The sequence below is a fragment of the Elaeis guineensis genome, chromosome 1 (genome assembly GCF_000442705.2).
Source record: "Elaeis guineensis isolate ETL-2024a chromosome 1, EG11, whole genome shotgun sequence".
Lineage (NCBI taxonomy): Eukaryota > Viridiplantae > Streptophyta > Magnoliopsida > Arecales > Arecaceae > Elaeis > Elaeis guineensis.
Window position 1 is genome coordinate 163,788,225 of NC_025993.2, and position 22,867 is coordinate 163,811,091.

The following is a 22,867-nucleotide window of genomic DNA, read 5'->3' on the forward strand; positions in this document are numbered from 1 at the left end:
TTTGTTATTTTTTTATTTCAAAAATATTTGCTATAAATTTTTTATTTTTTTTATTCTAGATCAGCACCGGTGCCATCTGTTCAAATGAATGGAGCTACGTAAGCATCAGTAACTGCCACATAGAATTTTTGGTGCGAAAAAGATGTCAAAAATGAACGAAGGATAATATTAAAATGGTTCATAAAATTTGAAAACTAAAGCTTAAGTTTTTATAGTTTAAAAATTATTTAAAAAATTAGATATAGTTTAAAAATTATAGGTATAATTAATAAAAAAAAAAAAAAAAGAAAAAAAAAGAGGACGAAACGCTCGAAGCTCAGGTGAACTGAAAGGGCAACTTACCGTCCAGCGTGGCCGCGGTCTGGAGCTTTCCCTTCCTCGTCCGGCACAAAACTTTTCGACGATGCCCCCAAAGAATCCACTCGCGTGGGCGCTCTCGAATCCGTTCACGTCTTTCTCCTCCCTTGCTCTTTTCTTCTTTCCCTGTTCCAACTTCCCCTTCCCTCTTCTACTCCTTCGACTCAGCCATCGTGTTTCTTTCCACCACCGAAAAGGATTCGATTCCCCTGTTCTTCTCCCTCTCCTCTTCTTCAAGAATCCATGCCATCTCTGACTCGCCTGGCGTCCTTCCTTCCTTTCTTTGAGGAGATGGTGGGAGAGGAGGCTACCAAAGAGAAGATTTTTCTTTTTGGGTACAAGAGAAGAGTGCTCCTCACAAGCAACAGAGAGAGAGGAAGGCATCTCTGCCTTCGCCCACGTTGTCTTCCCCTATCCCATACGCAAGACCAAGATCTCGAAGGACGACTCCTACATTGCCTATACTCTGCGCCTACCGCTTTATTCGTCTCTTTTCCGACGGGATTCCTTCTTTCTTCTCCGGGGGGTTTCGTCTCCTCCACTCTGTTTATTTGATGGGCCTGGTGATTAGATTATGCGAAAAGGGGATTGACTCTGGGAGGAAGAAGAGGTAATGGCTGCCGAAGCTTCTCCGGACGTATCGCTCGAGTACACGCCGACGTGGGTGTTGGCTGTCGTCTGCACTGTTATCATCGTCATCTCGCTTGCGGCTGAGCGCTTGCTGCACTACCTAGGAAAGGTGCGTCAATATTCGCACGTTAGTTGGTTTCTTGTTTCATTATCGCTTTTGTTTGCTTCTGCTATTATTATTATTATTATTGATGATGATGACCTTTTATGTGAAAAGTTGGGGTTTTTATCAAAAAAGTTTATATATTTTTTGATAAATATTTCTGTGCGTTGCTCTTTTTTTTTTTTTTCTTTTTCTAGAAGTTTCAATCTACTGCTACCAGTTGTTGGGTTTGAATACTCAGCCCGTGTGATTGTAGAGATAAAGAATGATGCAAGATGTCTTGGATGAATAAGAAATGAGTTAAAATGGGCAGATTTCACTTTTATATAATTATATATCTATTTATTTACTCATGGTCATGCATTTTTGTTTAAAAAAAAATTGCTGTCGTGTTGGATTCTTCATGACACTTGGAGGTACAATACCTGTTTCCTATTTCCAGGTAATACTATTGCCTACCAATGCATAGTCATAGATACACATAACCTAAGCAATATCATGATGAAAATGTCAAGATCATGATACTACTGATCAGTAGTGATGCATACAAACCAAACATTACCATTTGGGTATCAAACCGGTACATGGTATGAGGGTGCATCGACTATCTACCAGGTATGCCAATACTGTACTAGAATGGTACCGGTACAGGATTTGGTATTGAGATGGTGAATTTTGGTCAAGATTGATATTTATAATAACTAGAAAAGATAGTAGCCTTCCATTTTTGAGAAAAAATGATTATGACACCAATAGGACATAAAGTGGCAGGAATGTTATTCAGAGAATTTGGACTTGCACTAAACTCATGCTTGGGATATAAAAAGTGACAGAAGAGAGAGGGTAGACCTAAGAGGGGCTACCAGAGGCTGTGAGGACTTCAGGAAGCTCCTGACTTGGTCATTTCCATGTCCAATATAAAGTAAGGGAAAGTAATTCATCAAGAAAATTCCGAACATATGTTATAAATTGTCTTTGTGATGGGCACTTTCTGTTGCTACAAATGGTTTTGACAAACCAAATGGAGCTCACATTAAATCTCGAAACTGGAGCCAAAGTTTGATCATTTCTTGAAGTACGAGTGCAAGTGAAGTCAGCTTGGAATACCATGGCCAGTACTAAATCAGTATGCTTTCTAATGATTATGACAGTTGTTTGCTGCTTCCTATTTACTTTTTCTAATTGATTTACTCTTTTGTGGGCATTCTGACATCATTTTTGCTTTCTTATGATTTTTTTCTTGACATCATTTGCAGTTTCTGAAACATAAAGGGCAGGATGCACTTTTCGATGCATTAGAAAAAGTGAAAGAAGGTTAGCATGGTGATCTGCATTTCCACCAATAGTATTTTTACAACTCCTATGTATTCATTTATGTTGTTTGCTTTCTTTGACCTTTTTTGTTGCTATTTAAACCGTTTAGCATGCACAAAATGTTTGAGATGTTAATGTTATTATCACTTAGTCTTTGTTCTGTGAAGTTATATTTACCTGTTGTTTACATAGCCATTTTTTTGTATAAAGGTTCTTGGAATTTTCTTGTCTCGGATACTGGATGTGAGTTATTCTTGATATAAAAGCAGGAGTATGAATTATCATGCTATATTAAAAGAAAGATATTTTGATATGGCTGCTAGGATTTGATAGTGAGATCTACAAATTAATTGTTAAAATCATACTTGATTAGATTAGGCAGATTGTTTCTCATAGATGTTGCTTAGCGTGGTGTAACGGTTTTATCTCCTTACTATTATTATTATTATTATTATTATTTTCTATAATCCCTTTTGTTCAAGGCATGAGATGACTGGATGTTAGGTATTGCTCATGCCACAGGTTCATTTGATGTGGTGATTGTCTTGTCTTAGTAATTCTAGGTTTTTTCTCTAGTCCAGCATATTAATCCAGTAACCTTCTTGGTCGCTATGAGTGATTCCTTGATGTTTGAAGTTGCCAAATAATATGATTGACTATATCATGTAACCAGAGCTCATTAATAATAAATAGGTACTAATTTTTCAACTTTTGTTTATGTAGGACAGTTTATTCAGGACACCCTGACAGAGAGCTTGGTTTTGTTTGCATGCAGAGTTGATGCTTCTCGGCTTTATTTCCCTTCTCCTAACTGTCTTTCAAGGCTTGATTAGCCACATTTGCATTCCAGAAAGTGTTTCAACTTACATGCTTCCATGCAAGAAGGAGGGCTTAACATCAGTGCAAGAAAATTATCATGGGAAAGACTTTTATTATGGTCGTATATGGAACAAACGGAGGCTTTTGGCTGAGGGTGCTAGTTCTGACCATTGCACAAGTAAGGTATACTACAAGCCAGCCAAACTTGTTTTAAGATTTCTTTGAAATGAAAGAAAATGTTAGAAATAAAGCAAAAAAAATCAACATTATTTGGATCTGTCTGAGATGCCCTATTAACATCTCTTTGATATAACAAAGCACACATAGACAAAGATAGGGGTGTAAAACATCACTATATCAATTGAATGAGTAGCATGGCACATGAAAATATGTTGTTTGGAACAACTGTGTATTGCATGCAAGCACGTGCTACCAAAGACATAGATATTGGAGCAAGGGAAGATACCGAAGCTAGTCAAAGAGAACTCGATTTTGAGACATGATGATGCATTTGGATTTTGATTGCAAAGAGTAGTGAAATTGGTGGACACAATGATGGGAGTCAATAATGCATGTGTAGGATAATTCTATCGGATAATACTGGAAATGGAGTTGAAAATTTGGTGCATAATCATATAGATGATGAATTTGTGGATGTGATACTAGAACTGATACAGTGAAAGCTACTAAGTCAACATTGAGGAATTATGCACTAAAGATTTGATTGAACAGATGTATAAAGAAAATGTAATTTGTGGAGTTGGATCTTTTAACACAGAATTCGGGAAGATGAAACAATTTATGTTGGGCAACTTATAGTAGGGGGCTGAAGGGGGGAAATGGTGGCAAGCATTCGAACATGGGAATGAGTATATTTGAAACTTAAGTTTGTGACGAGTGATAAGGTGACAATAGTAACACATAATTAAGAGGAGAGAAGAGAATTTACTTCCAAGAGGGGATTCGATGTGCAATTGGTGATTATCTCCTTGGAAGAATAAAGAGACTAAGATGAACCAAGCCTGCCTAGTGTTAGTTGTCCTAGTTAGTTATCCTCTCAAATTCTCCTTGTCTAATAGTAGCAAGGATTCAAGCCATGGTGAGACATCCTGCAGGACATCAAGATGGGGCACCATCCCAAGTGCCGTGAAGAGACCAACCCACTATCATCCCAGCATCCAATTCAATGGATCCTGGGGCATCTCCCTCCCAATTTTAAGGATAGGGCAGGACTGTAGTGTCCCATTCTACTAAAAACCCAAGATGGCCCCATCCAATGGGATGTTTGTCATTGAATAGTAGCTTTGGAATTTGTAAGCATTAGTTTCGTACAAGACGTGATTCAAGAAATGTTAGAGATGGTGCATAGCTAACATGAAGGGCAGAAAAGGATTAGATGATTAGTTTCAATAGTTCAATGAGTACATGAAAGAAAGTATCCAAGATCTCAGCCTTAATGATAATATGTTCTCCATTGATCAATCTTTCTGTAGAAATTAATAGAATTCTTTATTTTCTTCTGCTTTCCTTCCACTTGTTTTTCACTTTTGGCCTTGTCTTTGACCCAAGTGTTCAGTTTGTTGCCAATTTGCTACTGGAGCAGACTGCTTTCCTTACTGCTGGAATCTTCAGCAACAGCTGAAAATTTCTGGTTTTACTAAAGGAAACCTAATTGTGAATTGTGATTCCTTGCTGGAAGTCCGATTGAGGATGATACCACATCAAAATCAAATATGTAACTAATGCAACCATTTTGTAGAATGGACCATGCATATTCTCAAACAGAGATTAAACAAATATATAACAGAATTAAAGCTGGTTCTAGAGATCAGATTGTTTCTCAGTTATTGATGCATTAGATCAGAGTGATGAATTTTCCGATATTTTGAAAAAGAAAGAAGGTTCAAGGATGCAAGATGAGTATGAAGATGCTAATGCTGTTGTGTGGTTTAAAAAAAAAAAAAAATTGAGGTATGAGACAAGTACATTAAAAGAAGCGTTGGACTTGCATCAATCAAACAGAAATTGGTTAAAATTTGACTGAGGCAAGTATGTGCAAGAAAGATGTGAAAAAGACCTGCTGCATCTGCAAAAAAGGATGGGGCTTTAAAATATGTTGTAAACAGGTTCGAAAAGCCTCGGTACAGCCGTGTCGTGATCACTGGTCAACATGGTATATGGCTTGTACGGAAACATGGTTCGGTGCACATATGGTACCTTGTATGGGTGCCAGTTGGTGGAAAGTCAATAAGGGCAGAATGTACTGCTTGGTACAGGACGTACCAACAGTACTTGAATCCACCAAACAAAAAGGAGCAGAATACCTAGATAACATGGTTGGGGTGTTCTTCGGGAGGAGTTCGAAAAATGTATAATGATTGTGGATGTAGCCCATGATATGAATGGTTGGCAAAGAATGATTCATAAAGTGAAGCCTAAATACCAGGGATAAAAATTGATGGTTATGGTTATATTCAATATGGTTCATATGTACTTAATTATGTGTATATGCCTATATTTGCACGTGCAATTAATTTCAGCAAAATAGTATTTATTAATATTCATAGAAACAATTATGATTTTATCTATTTCAAAATTTTATATTTTTCAGAGAAACTGTCTTTATTTATATAAGTATCTTTTGGAACTGTTTGGAAGTTGCCTATTTTGAATACATAGGATAGCTGGGTGAATGATTTCTATGATTGCAACTTGGCCAAGGTAAGTGTTTTTTCTTTCTTTCTCTTTTTTTTTTTTTTTTTAACATGGGCTAAGAAAGCATTTGTTATTGCAGCAGCCAAGCTAGTGGTACACAGGCACTTAATCAATTATAATTAATTTAACTATATATGCAAAATATTGGTTAGCATTTTGGAAAGGATGGTGAGATATTGAATGTTGACAGTGGTGACGACGTTGAATACAAAAGCATATATAATTTGGTTGTCATTTCTTGCTAATTACTCATAAGAAAAGAAAATGTGGTATAATAATATCATTTGAGCTGCCGCTGCAGTAGTTACAGAAGGTAATTGCATGTATAAGACATTCCATAGCATTTTCGTGTGCCCTTCAGGTGTAAAAAGGGGGTTCATTTTTATGATTGTTGACATTAAAACTCTACACATATCTCCAATAATGTATAAAAATATGCACTGTGTTGCCAGCCACGCTTGTCTCGGATAGTTGGCATTCCTCTCTCCATCTGAGAGGTCTAGGGTCCATATTGTGGTGTTAGCAACCCCAGGTGTTTTTTCTTTTAAAAAGGAGTGTATGTGACAAATGTCAATTGCTTTTTGTTGTTCAAGTTAAAGAAGTTTCTCTAATGATAATTGGCTGTATAACTTGTATCCTTTTTTGACCCCTAATTCTAGGGCAAGGTTCCGCTATTATCCTTGGAAGCATTACATCAATTGCACATCTTTATCTTTGTTCTCGCAGTTGTTCATGTTGTGTTCTGTGCCACTACTATGTTTCTTGGAGGATTTAAGGTAAATTCATGCTATAAAGTTGTTTCTTGTAATGTATGGGCATGCACATAAATGTTCTTGCGTAGGAGGGAAACTTATAATGTTCTGTGATACTGTTTGCAGATTAGACAATGGAAGCATTGGGAGAATGCAATTCAGCAAGACATTAAAAAGCATGAGAAGTGTATTTGACCTTTGTCTTGTTTATGGCCCTTGTAAATTGTTCAGACTTTTGTTGTTGATAACTTGATATTAGCATCTTAATATTGTTGTATAATCAACAGCACCAGTTCGTGGACGCCTCTTTCATCATGCTCCCCATCGCCTTGAATTTGTCAAGGAGCGTGCAATGGGATTTTGGAGGAAGTCAGCAGTTGTAAGTTGGCTGGTAGGTCACTTTTCTGTAGCAATTTCAATGCTGCAATAGTTTATCATTTCTTATTATTTACTATTGGGATGATGGTCCCTGCATAATCTAAATCCACATATGAGCTGTTTTGCCATGGTTGTGAAATGATCTGACATGGATGCTTAACCAAATAGTTACATGAAGGCAAATTATCAGTCTAACCAGGCCATTACAACCTGTGTGAACTTCACAATATTTTTTTTTCCTCTGGTGTTAATGCTACTGAAGTTTCTTTACTGCACAAACCAACTTTACATGAATGGATGTTAACTTAGACTTGAAAGTAACCTTTTGGAAATGCTGGCCCATTGAATTTTTAGGTATCAATGGAAATTGTTGTTTGAAGAGGTAGCTAGTGTTGCGGACAAGGGCTTGATCCGTCACATGAGGTATTGTTCGTTCTGGCTTATGGACCTCACGATTTTGTCCCTTAAAAGGCACCTCACATGGAAAGGATTTTTTTCTCCTTATAAGCACGAGTTCCCCTTGACTCACAACCAATGTGGGACTATTGGTGCTCTCCATATTATTAGAATCATAACAGAGCCCCTCAGTCAAGGGAGACTCCAATGTGTATAGTCCGAGGAGCCCTACAGTCGGCTGAGGCGGACCTCAGTCCTAGAGAATTGAGACGGACCTCAACCCCTATCTGGCACGCCATTATTGCGGACAAGGGCTCAGTTTGTCACGTGAGGTATTGTCCGTTCTGGCCCATGGGCCTCACAGTTTTGCCCCTTAAAAGGCGCCTCACGTGGGAAGGATTTTTTTCTCTTGATAAGCACGAGTCTCCCTTGACTCATAACCGATGTGGGACTATTGGTGCTCTCCACATTATTAGATCCACAACTGCTGGTATTGATATATTGGATAAAACAAATAGCAAGGGCCTATTGAGGCTTGTTAAAGTAAGAAATCCAAATTACTTGATGCGAGGATATTTTCTTGTTGCAGAATGAGGAAGATAGTCAGATGGGAACAGTGAATACTTCCATAGTTCCATATAATGACTGATGGTCAAAAATGATGAAACTGTTTTGTATGAATAGAGGTTAATGGAAATTAGTTGAGGAAAACGGCAAGGATTTTTTTTTTTTTTTTAATTTTGAGTAAATATATCTCAAAGAAAAAACTGCTAGTGACATTTGGAAGCTGTAGGATTTTTCTTCTTCACTTAATGACTTAAGTTTGGTATGAAGATATACTTTTGTGGAAGAGGAGCAGCAGTAACTGAACCTGGAAACGAGATCACACAGCCGGTGCTTCTAGTTCCATGTTTCTTCTTCTTCTTGTTCTTGTTCTTCTTCTTCTTCTTTTAATTTTCCAAAGATTTTGTGGTGATGGAAATTGCACAGGACTTTTACCATAAGGGATGGGTGGATGATGTTGCAGCTTCTTCTTTTATCACTTTGTTATCGAGAGAAGGTTGCATTGAGTGAGATAGTGTGTTATTTATCCACGCATATGATGTGTATAAAATAGCATCCAAATTCCCAGCCATTATATCTATTTGGAAAACTTCGTTTCGCTCAAGGAGAAAGATTCATGGTGCACTTCCTCAACCACATGGATGATGGTCCTTCCTCGACCGCATGTTTTCTACAGCGGGCTTTGTGGAGAGATGAAAAGCCTGGATGTCCATATTAGCTAAACTAGGAAAGGTTATTTTAAATGTTCAAGGGGATTGAGAAAAGAAGATCTACTCTTCCTAAGTTCCCGTTTTTGTTACATGATGAGAATGTCTTCACTAAGAACATGTTAAGAGGGAAGAATATCTTGCATGTTTTTTGGTTCTATGAGGCCTACTTTATGCCTCTTTATGCTCCATTGCACATCTTTTTGTATCGAAGGAGTACCTCTAAAGTATTTTCCTTATACTGTGATGCTTAGAAATGGTGTCGAACACTGCAGGAACATAGCTACAATATTCTAGTGGGGTCCAAAATGAAGAGAGGAATAAATTGATGAGTTCCATGATAGAGCTTCTTTTGTCATCTAGTGCCTTTCTTGAGTATTCTACTCATATATTTTGATCCAATAAGTGGGAGGATGGAGAAAGAGCAGGTTTATATTGGTAGAGGGAGCAGGGTGTACACCACATTCACAATTTATAGCTACTAGATCTCTGCACATGCGATGCATGTGCTGGAACATATGAATGACTGTGATTTTCTTGCATTTATATGATATAATTTGTACTGTTTTTGATGGTGCATTTCTCTTCTTTCTCTCAGCAAAGATGTTGATTAACAGGGATTAGAGATATATTTTGTTAAATGAGGTTATACTAAAGATATTAGTTAACAGGAATTGGAGATATTTAGTTAGATGAGCATTATTTTAAATTATAAAGGGTGGATAAGTAGGGCCTATACAGAGACATCTTTGAGAAAGATTAAGAGAAGGTTCCTTATCTTCTTATTTAAGATCAATTTAAAATAGATTCAAGTAGGAACAGACAAAAAATAATAATTTTCTTCAATAACAGCTTACATGGTGCAAGGAATCTAATCTCTTTCGAGTTTCAACAACTGAAATTTGAAAGGAATCTAATCTCTCTATAATATCTGTCATGTGTGTGTGTATATATATTAAAAAAAGGAAAGCACACAAGAGGAAACAAATATGATTTGTTTCCGAGGTGTTTCTTTTCCTTTTCTTCATATCATAGTGTTCCTTTGTTTCCTTCCAACATGCGATGAGCATTAGGAATATAACACTTACCTTAAATCCCTTTATGTGTGGAGCATGCAAGAAAGTGGGAGGCTTCACATGCTGTCTACTTGGGGCTGGCCTTAAGGCTTTTCCCATTTTATATTGGGAGTTTGATATTTCATATCTACTTAGAGTTTCCTAATGTTGTCTTAGAGGACTTGATGAAGCTTCAAGATCTATTTCATTTCTTTCTGGTTGGGGTTGATGAACACATATAACCTTGTAAACTTGGAGCATATTATCTGATTGGTGTAGAATGCTTAGGTATTGGAAAGCACAAAAAATGGAATTCAACTATTTTTGTTAAGTATTGTGGAAATTTGACATGGAGGAAACAACATCGGACTGTGTTATCACTGTTGCAGGTGCTGGGATGGAGTGGGGATGGATTGCAAAGGATGTAAGTTGCTTCTCCATTCCCTTTTTCAGAAGTTATCTACAAATCGAAATAGACAATTTCAGGTGGAATCACCTTATCATCAGTGAACAGGAAGTCTATTTCAATGTCAATTTTGTTTTAGGTGATAAGCCCTTGAGTTCTTCTTGTTTTCGTCTTCAGAGGCTAGCCAGTGTGAGTGCAGGATGATGTGCTGGTACTTCAGTCCTTTATAAAGATCACCAGTATAACTTTTGAAGCCAATGCAGAACGTTAGATGGGGGAATGAGAATATATGGCTCTTGTAAAGAATTTGAATACTATCTATGTTCCTTAAGCTAGAAGGTGGGGATCCTGAGTGGTAGCATATTCAGCATCATGTCATGTATTGGAAAGGAAAAGGAAATCTTGCCGGTGATAATAAGGCCAAATTTATTCTGTGGTAAGGAGTTGTTTCATTTCATCAAAATTTGATGAGACAGTGACCACTATCAAAAGTTAAATGTAGTGTATCGCCTTGTGCACATGCTCATTTTATGGGCTTCAAGGAAGGTAAATTGGAAAAGCAACTTCTTTTCCATTGGGAGTAGGCTAGAATACTTCAGACACATTTCTTGGTTTTGGAAGGAAATCCACTTGGTATTAATATACTTATTAGGTGGCTAAAGGCTAAGCTTGGAGGGAGGACCTTTGAAATTTAATTAATTTTGAGGAGATATATGGTACACAGGGCAATAGAACTTGCTCTCTTGACCTTTGAATGGAAGCTTCAAGAGGGATGGCTTTCTAGTTTCTCTAAGGAATCATGTCTCCTTAACTTGGTTGGAGTCAAATTTGGAGTAAGATTCTGATAGTTGAGTTGCATCTGCTACTCAAAACCAAGTTGGAAGCCCGCTCCTAGATATTCTGAAACATAAGCATATATCATGCTTTGTCTGATTACCTGGTTTATGAGTACTTACTGGTTGACACTGCTTAAACACTGGAGTCAAATTTACTCCTTTTCTTCAACAGGGCCTTTTAGAATTTGGTGGTTTTGGGCCTTTTAGTGTGAAGACCCAGAATGAAGTGGGAGGAAAAATTAGTTGGGGGAATACTGGAATAGCATGAATTTAATGTACTAACCTCTTCTGCGGAAGACTGATAATCTTTTAGGCAAGTGAAGGAAGACCACCTTTCTCTAGTGAATGTTTGACATTGCTAGAGAAGGTGTCTACCTTTCAAGCTCTTATTGGAACCAATGATATCAATCTCCATAGCCTCTGGAGTTTAGAGAAGTTGATGAAACGCTTTTGCTTTAGTTTTGTTGTGTTTCTTCATACCAGTCTGTTGCCACTTTTTTTGCTGGGAAAACTCCTCTTTTATCAATTATACCAATTATCAGGAAGTGGAAAATCATGATGATATTTTGCTCACTGATGTTGGGGGCGACCTATATGGGTTATCCATCACTTCTGTATAGGTTTGGGTGGTTTTGCTCTCAGGAATGATAATGCTTCTCCACTCACCTTTTCTGTATACAAATTAATTTTTTCGGTTTAACAAGTTCTGATGTGTAGGATTGATTAGTTAATTTGATGTCAACCTCAAACATGGGTCCCATAATTCATAAAATTTAGTACAAGTTCCATATCGTTTTCTTTGTATTGGAAACTCAAATTTCCATTGGGAACTTTGGAAGCTACCCTAATAGGTCTTGACGGTTCTTGTACTATCATGTGGGATCCTGATTTTAAAGTTCTCTTATGTTTGTCAGGAGAACCATGATTTAGGCTCCTTGGACAAATGCATCAAGTAAGCAATAACCATAATATCGTGCTTGAGTTTGCTTCATGAAGTCCTTCTATTTTCTTGTTATTAAAGTTGGATAAAATCAAACCAAAACATATTTTGTCTCCTGTCCCTCTTCTGATAGTATGGCCTCTCAATCAGACAATTCTTCACCATTATAAAGCAGACCTGGGTCTTGCATCAATTGCAAAAATTCACTAAATATATGAATTTCTGTGAGTGTGGACATGGACTTCTTATCAGCAACATTCCTTTTCACTGAATAAAAGAGGGGAATAACTTCATAAGGGTTTCAACAGATGTAAGATTGTTTGTGAGATAATAAAGAAAGTGATGAAAGAGACAAAAGATTAAAGTATTCCTGTGAACCCTCTTTTTACATATTCTGATATTATCTTGATTTGCAATGTGTTCTGTCCAAGCCAAGATATGGTACTTATTTTATGCTTGAGGTATACATGAGGAAAGATAAATTTATTACATAAGGATTTTTTTTTTGGTAACATTACATAAAGAATTTGAAATTCTTAATTAACTCATAAATGTGTATTAATCTTGAGAAATGGTTCTTCTGTCTCATATTTGGTTGTAGATGTCATTCTTCAAGCAGTTTTATGCCTCAGTAACTAAATCGGATTACAGAGCACTGAGAGAAGGATTCATTATGGTAAGAGCAGCACTGCTAGAAATTTTGGATTTTGAAATTCTTACATTTTCATATTCTTCTCCATACTTGTACCTGGTACATCTCAGATACTGTATGAACTTTTATGTACAATTCCAGCGTCACTGTCCTACAAGTCCAAACTTTAATTTCCACAAGTACATGATGCGTGCTCTTGAGGATGATTTTAAGAGAGTTGTTGGCATAAGGTATGTAATATACTGATCATTTCTCATCATTTCTTGCATTCTTTGAGCTTGTTACCAAGTCTAGCCATATTTGCACCTCTTCACTGGAAACTTGATTTTTGTGCAGCTGGTATCTCTGGCTCTTTGTTGTCATCTTCCTGTTATTGAATGTGCACGGTATGTTGGGAGTAGTGGTTATTATTTTGGATATCTGTGAGTGGCGCTCGAGTGTACACACTCATCTTTCAAAGTTCTTCTATCACCCACCAAAAGTGAGGTGTGGTAGAGCATAGTCCACTATTAACCATACATGTTAATATAATGTTCATTGCATGTATTTATTTTAAGATATATGGATTTTCTGCTGTATTTATATATTGGCTTGGTAGTCAAAAGATGGTAAGCTCATTATCTAATAGTGCATAAGTAGCTATTAAAATGTCTGCTTTGCTATATTTTGAATGTTAAACCTGTAAACAAGCACGGAAAATCTATATTCGATCACTGCAATTCTATCTAGTTTACTTGTCAACATCATAAAGGATTTGTGAGTGAAAATAGTAAATTTTATTAAGATCTATAATTGTTGTTGCATTTTAATGTTTTTAACCTATATCCTGGGATTTGATTTTAACTAACAAACACTTGATGAAGGCACTCAAGGCCGTATGAATTTGTATCAAGTTAAGCCATAGTTTAAAGAACTGTAAATCATGCAGCAATTTTAGTTTCTCGTACGTCCATTATAAATCCATGGTCGTTATGAAGAAAGATAAAAGATCTTATTATATTTAAGCATTTGTATAAATGGTGACAAAATGTCAGTAGTTGAAACCAATCAAAACGCTAACATGTCTAACAAAGTCTATGTAAGCCAAAGACCTTTCATCCATGTATATGATTTATTGGAGGGATGCTATGTACAAAAGTTATTCTACGATTTGTAAGGGACAGAGATGCCATTTAATAAACATTTTTTGGTTTAAATTGTTAATGCAGGATGGCACACATACTTCTGGTTGTCTTTCCTGCCTCTTGTTGTAAGTATGCCGAGCCTTGTAACAGCACCAGTGCTGCATAAATGCATGCTAAGAAGTTGCACTCATTATTCCTACTGAGGTTCAAATTATGATTATTCAAAGATGAATTGAAGAGAGGAAAAAAAAAAGAGTCCACTTGAGACCTAGAAAAGAACTAAAACAGCCTTCTTGAAAGGCTAATTTTTATTGAATTTCTTGAATTTCAAGTTGCAAATTTGAGCTTATATTAGGTTGAATCTAGTTTTACGAATCAAATCTGAGCAGTTTTCTGGAGAATTGGCAGCTTCTGCTTATTGTGGGTGCAAAGCTGGAGCACATTATTACTCGGCTGGCTCTAGATCTTGCAGAGTTACCTGTTGATGACATGGAAAGACCAGCACGTGTGAAGCCATCTGATGAACATTTTTGGTTCAATAGACCTGGCATCATGCTTTACTTGATCCATTTCATATTATTTCAGAATGCCTTTGAGATTGCATTTTTCTTCTGGATCTGGGTAAGTAAATCATGACAGACTGTGTGCTGCAATGTCTGTATTTCTGCTGATTCATCGTGCAATCTGTAGAGCACATATGGATTCCACTCCTGTATCATGGAAAGTGTGGGTTATCTCATCCCTCGACTTGTTTTCGGGTATTCCTCTGTCCTTGGGATCTGATGACATTCTTAGAATATCAATTAATTCCTACACAAAATAGATAAAGAAGTTCACTTGGACTAATTTTGAGATGGATTAATTCGACAGAATCATGATTCAAGTTCTCTGCAGCTACAGCACTCTTCCTTTGTATGCTATTGTCACACAGGTTAGTCATACATCCTTTTTGTTTAGAGAAATGCAAGTCTCCTCCCAATTGGACTTTTTGAGTTGGTTCTCATGGATTGCATTCATTGAACTCAGATGGGTGACATGTTTAAACGAGCAATCTTTGCCGAACATATGCAATTGCTGCTGCATGGTTGGGTTGAGGGTGTAAGAAAGCGCAAGAGGGCAGGTTTTTCTGCATTTCGGGGCTTTTTCGGTCGCAAGGATAAGAAGCGCAGCCCTTCTGGTAGGGACATTCCAATGCAGAGGATGACCTCTCAAGTTCCTGAGAGTTCTCACAATGTCCAGCAACCAGCTACCTTCGAAGGAACGATAGGCTCGTCGATGGAGATATCACAGGTGCAAGCTGAGTAGCTGTATTGCATTAGAGCTCACAATGCCCAGTAACTGCATCCCTTGATCGAGAGCATCGATTCAGCAGATGATGCTTTCTGCTTGTAATGTGCAACTTTTCTTTGGATTTTGGGGAGCCATCCTATCAGCTACCTTGATGTGGATAACTTCATAAGTTTGTTAAATTTCTTGAAGGTACCTTGGGCACTTGGAAACCGTTAGTGTGTCGTGCTGAAGCTCGTGCAGTTTCAAATATTTTGAACTGTTATCGGCTAAAATTTTTGTACATCATGGTGTCTGGAGGTGGTACAAGGGGTGCGGTGAGGGCGTGCGAATTCTCTATTACCGTCTGTGTTACTTGTTTTTATTGGTCCTTCATGATCCACGTAATCTCAATCAGGCCCACGCCTTTGCTGGCTTTCCCTCCTCCCTCTCTCCCATCTCCTTTTCCTCTCCTTCAACTCCTCCTACTCCACTGCCACCGTAGCAGGAGTCAATCGAGAGGGTAACGATCAAGGGAGAGGGTGAGAACCTGACCATGCCAGCAGTGGCGGGCAGGCTGCTGAGATTGGGTTCTGGTGGTGGTCATTTAGCCTCCCACAAGGAGGCTACTAGGGATGGCAAACAAGCCAGCCAAGCCCCGGTCCCAGCCCAATTGGGCCGGAGATTCTCTGTTTTTAATTGAGATGGGCCGGGGATGGGAAAAAAAAAATTCCTGATCGGGCTTGGGCCGGGGATGGGGATGATGCTTTTTCCGGCCCATCCCCAGCCCACGAGACCCGTTCGATTTTTTTATTTTATTATATATATAATATAAGATATAAATATTAAAAATAGGCAGATCTAATCCCATAAAAATCGCCTCCACTTTTTCTCTACCAAATCTTACACACTGCTTATGTAGGAAGATCAAATCTCACACACGTCATATTTTTAGTACTTCCAATCATAGGCAAGTCTTTTTCTTCTTTTATTTGATTTGTGTTGCATTATTTACATTTTTTTGACTTTTTTTTTGCTCTTTTTTCCTCCGTTGGATTTTGATGAGTATTCAGTTTTGATAACATAATTAATCTTTGTGAAAGGTATTTGATCTTTGTGAAAGAGACGTGCATTTTAGGGTTGCGATGTTTTATCTATTTACTTCAATGTTTTTAATACAGGATTCAATCTTTGTTGGATTGTTGCATTTGTTATTGGCATAGATTACCAAATAATCGGCCATATGAATGTTATATATTGGATATTTAAATCTATTTTGTTGTCATTGAACACTTTATACTTAAATCTATTTTTGCATTTATTTTTAAGATAGAAATTCATACAAATCGGGCCATTGGGCTGGGTAAAGGAGCCGGGGACGGAGATTTTAAATCTCCGCTGGGTCGGGGATGGAAAATTTTTTAAATCTCCGACTAGAGATTGGGCCGGGGATGGAGACATAAAATTCTCGTCGGGTCGAGAACTAGGGGAGGGGTCCCCGTCCTCGCCCATGCCCATTGCCATTCCTAGAGGCTACCGATGACATTGATGAGGCTGTTGAGGGAGTTGATGGTAATGAGGAAGAATCTTAGCGATGAGGAACTTAACGATTGATCTCCTATCTATCACCACCATCAACCAAGTTACCCGCCGCATAGGACCTATAGGAGGCCTTCGTCACCAATCCCCCGGAGTACAAGATCTATCCATACAAGGTTGTTTCCATTTTCCCATGGAAGAGGACCATCTGCTAGTCCTGCTTGCTCAACTTTGATTCCAGTGAAGCTAGGGTTAAGGTTTCTCAACTCAACTTGAGCTTGAGCTGAGATCAACTTAGACAATTATATTATCGAGCTGAATCCAAATATAACTCTGCTCGTTGCTCAAGCTGGACCATAATAATGTCGAGCAGAGGCTAGATATGACTCAACATGCTTGTGTTTGGTTTGTTTACACCTCTAATTGGAAGTATTACATTAAAAATATTGTTATAGCAAATTGAATCTAAAAGAGAATTTTTGCCCTTTGGATTGAAACTATCCATGATAAAATTGGCTTAAGAAGATAGCAATTAGTTTTGTGATAGGGAATGCTCATTATATCGATGTTGGACTATTGGCCCAGAGGGTAGGTTTGTTAGCCAACTATGGCAAAATATTTTCATTATATTAAGTAATTGATCAAAGAAAGATGACTATATCATGTTTTAGATTGGAATAGTCATATTCAAATGAGAAAATCTTTGTGCACCACATGCGGTATAGCAAAAATACATCGCCGCTACGTAGCAATCATTTTTCAATGCGTATTTAATATCTGTAGTTTCATTTTTTTATTTAAAATTTTGAATAATGAAAATGCTCATTCTTTTTTGAAAATACTATAATATACTGCCATCAAATTATGACTTCATGTATAATAGTAAGTTATAATTTGATCAGAGGATGTCATAAAGAAGGGATGGACGGTGCACAAAAAATTACTCTATTTAAATTGGCCCCTCTCTGTTTTTATTTTTTTTAATAAAAAATTGATCTTTATTTGGGAAAGTGCTCCACCTCTCATCGAGAGCTAGAGGTTTAGAAGTTCGAGGGGATTAGTGATCTTATCATATGCATGAAAGGATAGAAGTGATGACATCTAAGTTAAAAGTCGCACGGGAGCATCTTGGTAGGAGAGAGACGTAAGAAACTAAAGATGGTATGGTGGTCCCCACCAAGACTTGTACTTGGTTGAAAATTAAAAAGTAATCTTTGACGCAAAAATATCTATTTCTATATTGGAGCATGTTAAGCATTTCTCATGTGCACCGCCAACTTGGAGGCAATGCTTGTCATATGAATTGCAGTAGCATTTACGCAATCAGTCAGATATTCAACATTACTCATAATTTATTGCTGAAACAATATTATGAGTAAACTTAGCTACCTCATTACGCATCTTTTTATGATCCTTTTTTTTGACATTATTCTACCATGCTAAGCATTTTTCATGTGCACCGCCAACTTGGAGGCAATGCTTGTCATATGAATAGCAACGGCATCTACACAATCAATCAGGTATTCAACATTACTCATAATTTGTTGCTGAAATAATATTATGAGTAAACTCAGCTACCTCATTACATATCTTTTTATGATCTTTTTTTTTTACATTATTCTACCTTTGATGTATCTAATTTCATATAATTAGTTTCTATATTATCTATCATCTTATTAAGACTAATATCTGATGAACTATTATGGACAATAATCAAATTAATATTAGGGTTTAACTATAACAAGTTTGTGAAAAAACTACACCCGATATAGTGAGTGTTGTCAATGCGGCCACATCCATAGAATCACATGTCAGTGATAAGACCATTGTAGGCTTTGCCGCTTTAAAATGTTGATGAATTTTAATTTTTATTGTCTAAAAATAGAGGCCAAAATGGTAGTGTAATTTATAGCGATGAATACTTCTCTTGCTAGATTAGCATATGATCTTTTGATCTTGATGTATGCATGATGGTCAATTGCTTGTCCTATGATATATGGAAACTATTTTTTCTTGAAATGTTAATGTATTGATGAAAAGATGTATAACAATCTCGTGTGCTCGAAAACAGAAATGGAAAAAAAAGAAAAACAAATGATCTATTAGGTCTTAAGGTGACAATATGTGTGTCATGCATCAATTTCATCGGGTTTTACGCACCTCATTACCTAGTAGAATATAATGTTCCTTTCATGCTACTAGTTTTATTTTGGATGTGAATCATTACAAAGAGCTACCAACCAAAACATTTTATTGGTTTGAGACATTGGAGGTAATAATTTTTGCTCCAAAGGTAAAAGAGTCGTCTATGTTTATAAGTTCACTCAAATGTTTCTTTTTGATTTTTTAGAACACTCCCACTTACTATTCAAAAATAGATAATGTTTGGTAACAATGACATAAGAATTTATTAGTTATCAGTAGAAGGTCATTACCTAACTACTTTTTTTTTTGTTCAAATATTTTGACTTGAAATTGGCATGAATGGATATTGCAAGGATGTCACTTAGCGTCTATTTACCAATTGTTTGGATATTTAAACATAAAAGTATATATAAACTATGTATACATGATATGATTTATTATTGATTTCTGTTATCAGCATTTTTCATGAAATACATGGACCAAAATACATGGATCTATTGCGGCCAAATCTTTGGTGCACCTAGCTCCGCTTGAGAATAACCTGCAAAACAATATCCACACTAATCAGAATTATTTCCGACAGAAACCCTTCGATGCTTAAGTTAGAAGTGGAGAATTAGTCGAACAGTAGTGAATTCAAATTGATAGAGTTTCTCCCTATAGAATTGGCTTACCATCCCCATTCATTTACCTCCCTTTTATAGGCAAGTGATCGGTAACCATTGTGGCGGTTATGCACGTGAGGTCCCGCTTATTCCGGTATTATGATGTCGTGGAGTGGGCAGTTAATACCTACTTAGTGGATAGTTAATGGTTTGATTATGGAAGTAACCATTATGCACTTATTGTACTGACGGTTTCTAATAAGCCGACTGGTAGTCGGTGTTACCAATATTATGTCGGAATCATCGAGCGTGTCACTGATAATATAGTGGATACCAATCGAGTGTCAATCAGGCCTGCCAATACCAACTTGATGTCGGGATATATTGATAGCATCATGAAAGGCCGATCGAGAGTTACCAATTGGCAGTTGACCGTTGAACCGTTGGTAGTCAATCATTAGGCAATCGGCCTGACCATTGTCAATCGGTATGAATGATTAAAAGCTGACAGATATTCGATGTTGGTGTCGCTAATTCGATTGAACATCGATCGACGACACATAATCGGGTGCTACTGTCGAGTCGGACATATCGTCGCTAAGTGTGAGTCGGGGTAGCAGAATTGGTTGCCCCAACAGCTACCCCCCACTCCCAAGTTTAAGATGAGTTGACACGTTGGATGATGGGAGTATCTTCTATTATGATTTGGCATTGGATTCTACGGTCGCTTTGGCTGCTGATATTTATGATTTCTTTGAAAACTGAACTATCAGCCACTTTGTCGTTTCGGAGGACGTGTAATTATCATTGGATTGTCACTTCGAGGAGATGGTTATTGAATGTTGCAAGCGACTAGACGGTGGGAAGATATGACTTGATTTGATTTCAGCCAGTCGGGTGCTACCACACATCGGATGGTTGTTGGCTCCTAGCGATTCATGCGGATTGTGCCTTCATATCACGATCTGGCAGTCGATGTGTCAAGAAGTCCGAACACTGTGTGATTTAGATGATGCTACGTGTCGAAATCTAGAGGAGCCTTGATTTACATGAAGTCATCTCAGTCGTTGAGTGGCCTATATAAGGTCTGTCATCCCTATCATTTGGATCTTCTGCTACGACTGAGAAGCATCCTTCTGCTGCAACAGAAAGTCGAGTGCTATGGGTGTAGGGAGTTATTTTCTTCTTCCTTCTTCAGATTTTTCAGAGTCCGATCTTGCTTTTAGGTTCCTTCATCTTCCCTTCCATCTTTGTTGTCTTTCTTTTTTCCTAATAATGGCTTCCGATAGCAGTAGAAAGTGAAAGGAGTATGCCCTAAAGCCAATCAAAATTTGTATTTTGATCGATTTTTCTTGTAATCTTTCAGACTCATATAATTAATATTTTATAAATATAAGGTATTTATTTTTCATCATATGCTACATCTTACTTTTGTAATAATTATGATGAACTTCATAAATCAGGACAATGGCTTTAGAGTTATGATGAGATCATACCTATGAGATCTAAAATTCTAAAAATCCTGATTTAAAATATTTTTAGTCATAGGAGCATTGAGTAGAAGATCAATATTTCGGATAGACTGGCACTTCCTATGTATGCTCGATGGAGAGGGTGACTGATCTCATAAGCCACTTATGTGAGACACTAATACAAAGATACGAATGCTCATTAGAGAATGAGTTCACTGAATTGATTCGATTTAAGAAACATCTTATGGGATCAACTTATCCGTCAAAAAATATTTTCTTATAGTAGGAGTTGTGCATGTAATCTTTTGACCTGAGACTACCATAGAATCTTGTATACATGAATTCATATTTTGGTTCATACTTATTCATGACTTAGTCATGTACGGGATGATCTGAATATGATGGAATGTGTATAGAGCTTGTGAGTAGGTCAACATGAAATCGATCACTCCTGATAAGAGGAGATCGCATCTTACTTGCTCTGATCGATTGATGATTCAAGAAGTCTTTGATCAAAGTGAGATGAAAATTTTAAAAAAATAATAATATTTTATTAATCAAATTATCATTAAAAATTAAAAAAAATATGAATATGATATTGGATTTGACATTATTCCATATTCAAAGTCATATTTGAGATGCAGATTGATTACAGGATTGAATTGCACAGTAACTTTTCACTAAAGGATATTTTTAATATTTCTATCAAAATTTCATATCTTTCAGGTAGACATGATACGTTGCTAGATGTTAATCTTATCTTATTGATTTGATCGAATTAAAGAGTTTAATTCGATCATCAGTTAGAAAGGATTCTAATTACTGAAATTGAGTTAGCTCGATTGGACCTAGATCGATTAGATTAAATTCTCATCAAATCAGATCAATTTGCACTTGGATCCACTGCTAGCTAGATGTGAAATCCAATGGGTCACACACAAAGAGAATTGATCAAGAATCTAATTAGATTAGATCATATTTGTAAGACAGACATGCTAGCACATGTTGCAAATCTTAGCTCCTTATTTTGAATCGGATTCGAATTTGATTCCAGATTGGGCTAATTAAATTCAAATTGAATCAAATCAATTTTGGATTTAAGTTGGGACAACCCTTGGCTAGATGAATAAGAGATTAGGTGCTATAAAATCAGCTTCCTATATGTCAAGAATTTTTTCATGCGTGGGATTTGTTTTGTGCACAAAAAAACTAGTTGGCATCCCATGAGATGGGATGCCCCTTCCTCATCCTTATCCCTTTGTTCCATGTTGAAAATAATTCTCTGAGAATTGTGATCTGATTTTAGCTATAGAGAAGTCCTTCTGTGGCTAAATCACTTTATGGTTTAAATGTGGAAATTTGATAAAGTTTGGAAACCTAGCCAAATCAATCTATGCGCCACCTAGAGTTCAACCTGTTTAGGACTCTTAAATTTGTTGCACACCACCTTAATTCATAATTTTTTCTCCATGCCATCTTCAGGTTAGCACCTCTCTTGTGAACCCTTAGATGGCCAAAATGTGCTGATCAATGGTGGAGAGAAATGCCGCCCAATGAAGCCTCGCGATGGATCGGAGAAATATCGAAAAAATTTCTCTGAAGAGTCTTTCTGCATGAAACTACTCTTAGATTCTTTTTTTAATGTTTGTCATGTGTCATTTGCTTCCAGATGGACATAAAAAATTGGCTTGGGGTGTGAGAACATTTGGATGGGCACGAGAAATTATGTGGAGAGGGCGCGAGTTAAATCTAAACACATCCCATCGCTAACTATAAAAAGAGTCCTGCGCCAAGGATTTATTCATCCAGATTTCTATCTTATCTCTTCTTTCTTACATCCCTCTCTCTATTGTCCAATTAGTTTCTTTTTTTTTTTATTATGATAAGTCCTAAAATAGTAAGGATAAATCCAATTTTAGGACAAGGGCTTAGGAAGAGATATAAGGAAGACGAAGAGACAAGAAAAATAGAGATAGGAAGGCTAGGAGGAGAGGAAGAAAGTCTTGAGATTCTGCTGTCCAAAAAAATTCTCAGAGTGAGAATTTTAGAGGAGGAATCATTCTAAGGAGGTGGTATCCTAATCAAAGCCCTG

The 22,867-nt window shown here is 37.0% G+C and overlaps 1 protein-coding gene across 6 annotated transcripts; it reads left to right on the top strand.

The window, feature by feature from the left end:
• Positions 1–341: 341 nt before the first annotated feature.
• On the top strand, positions 342–15,310 carry LOC105039507 (MLO-like protein 13). Of its 6 annotated transcripts, none has more exons than XM_073246633.1 (14): positions 343–1,096; positions 2,347–2,404; positions 3,180–3,401; positions 6,598–6,714; positions 6,817–6,877; positions 6,978–7,081; positions 12,574–12,648; positions 12,766–12,854; positions 12,961–13,010; positions 13,833–13,873; positions 14,157–14,369; positions 14,439–14,506; positions 14,619–14,679; positions 14,775–15,310. In XM_073246633.1, exons 3-14 carry the CDS (start codon positions 3,321–3,323, stop codon positions 15,051–15,053), a joined length of 1,239 nt encoding a protein of 412 aa, XP_073102734.1. In that variant the 5' UTR covers positions 343–1,096; positions 2,347–2,404; positions 3,180–3,320; the 3' UTR covers positions 15,054–15,310. The 6 variants fall into 6 exon arrangements, with proteins under 6 accessions (XP_073102731.1, XP_073102734.1, XP_073102717.1 ...); XM_073246616.1 differs by having other exon boundaries at positions 6,665–6,714; XM_019847814.3 differs by having other exon boundaries at positions 344–1,096; positions 3,180–3,406.
• Positions 15,311–22,867: the final 7,557 nt, after the last annotated feature.

Coding starts and splice junctions, on each gene's coding strand:
- LOC105039507 (XM_019847814.3), top strand. CDS start 971: ATGGCTGCCGAAGCTTCTCCGGACGTATCGCTCGAGTACACGCCGACG. Junction 14,370..14,438: donor CATTTTTCTTCTGGATCTGG/GTAAGTAAATCA, acceptor TGCAATCTGTAG/AGCACATATGGATTCCACTC. Junction 14,680..14,774: donor TGTATGCTATTGTCACACAG/GTTAGTCATACA, acceptor CATTGAACTCAG/ATGGGTGACATGTTTAAACG.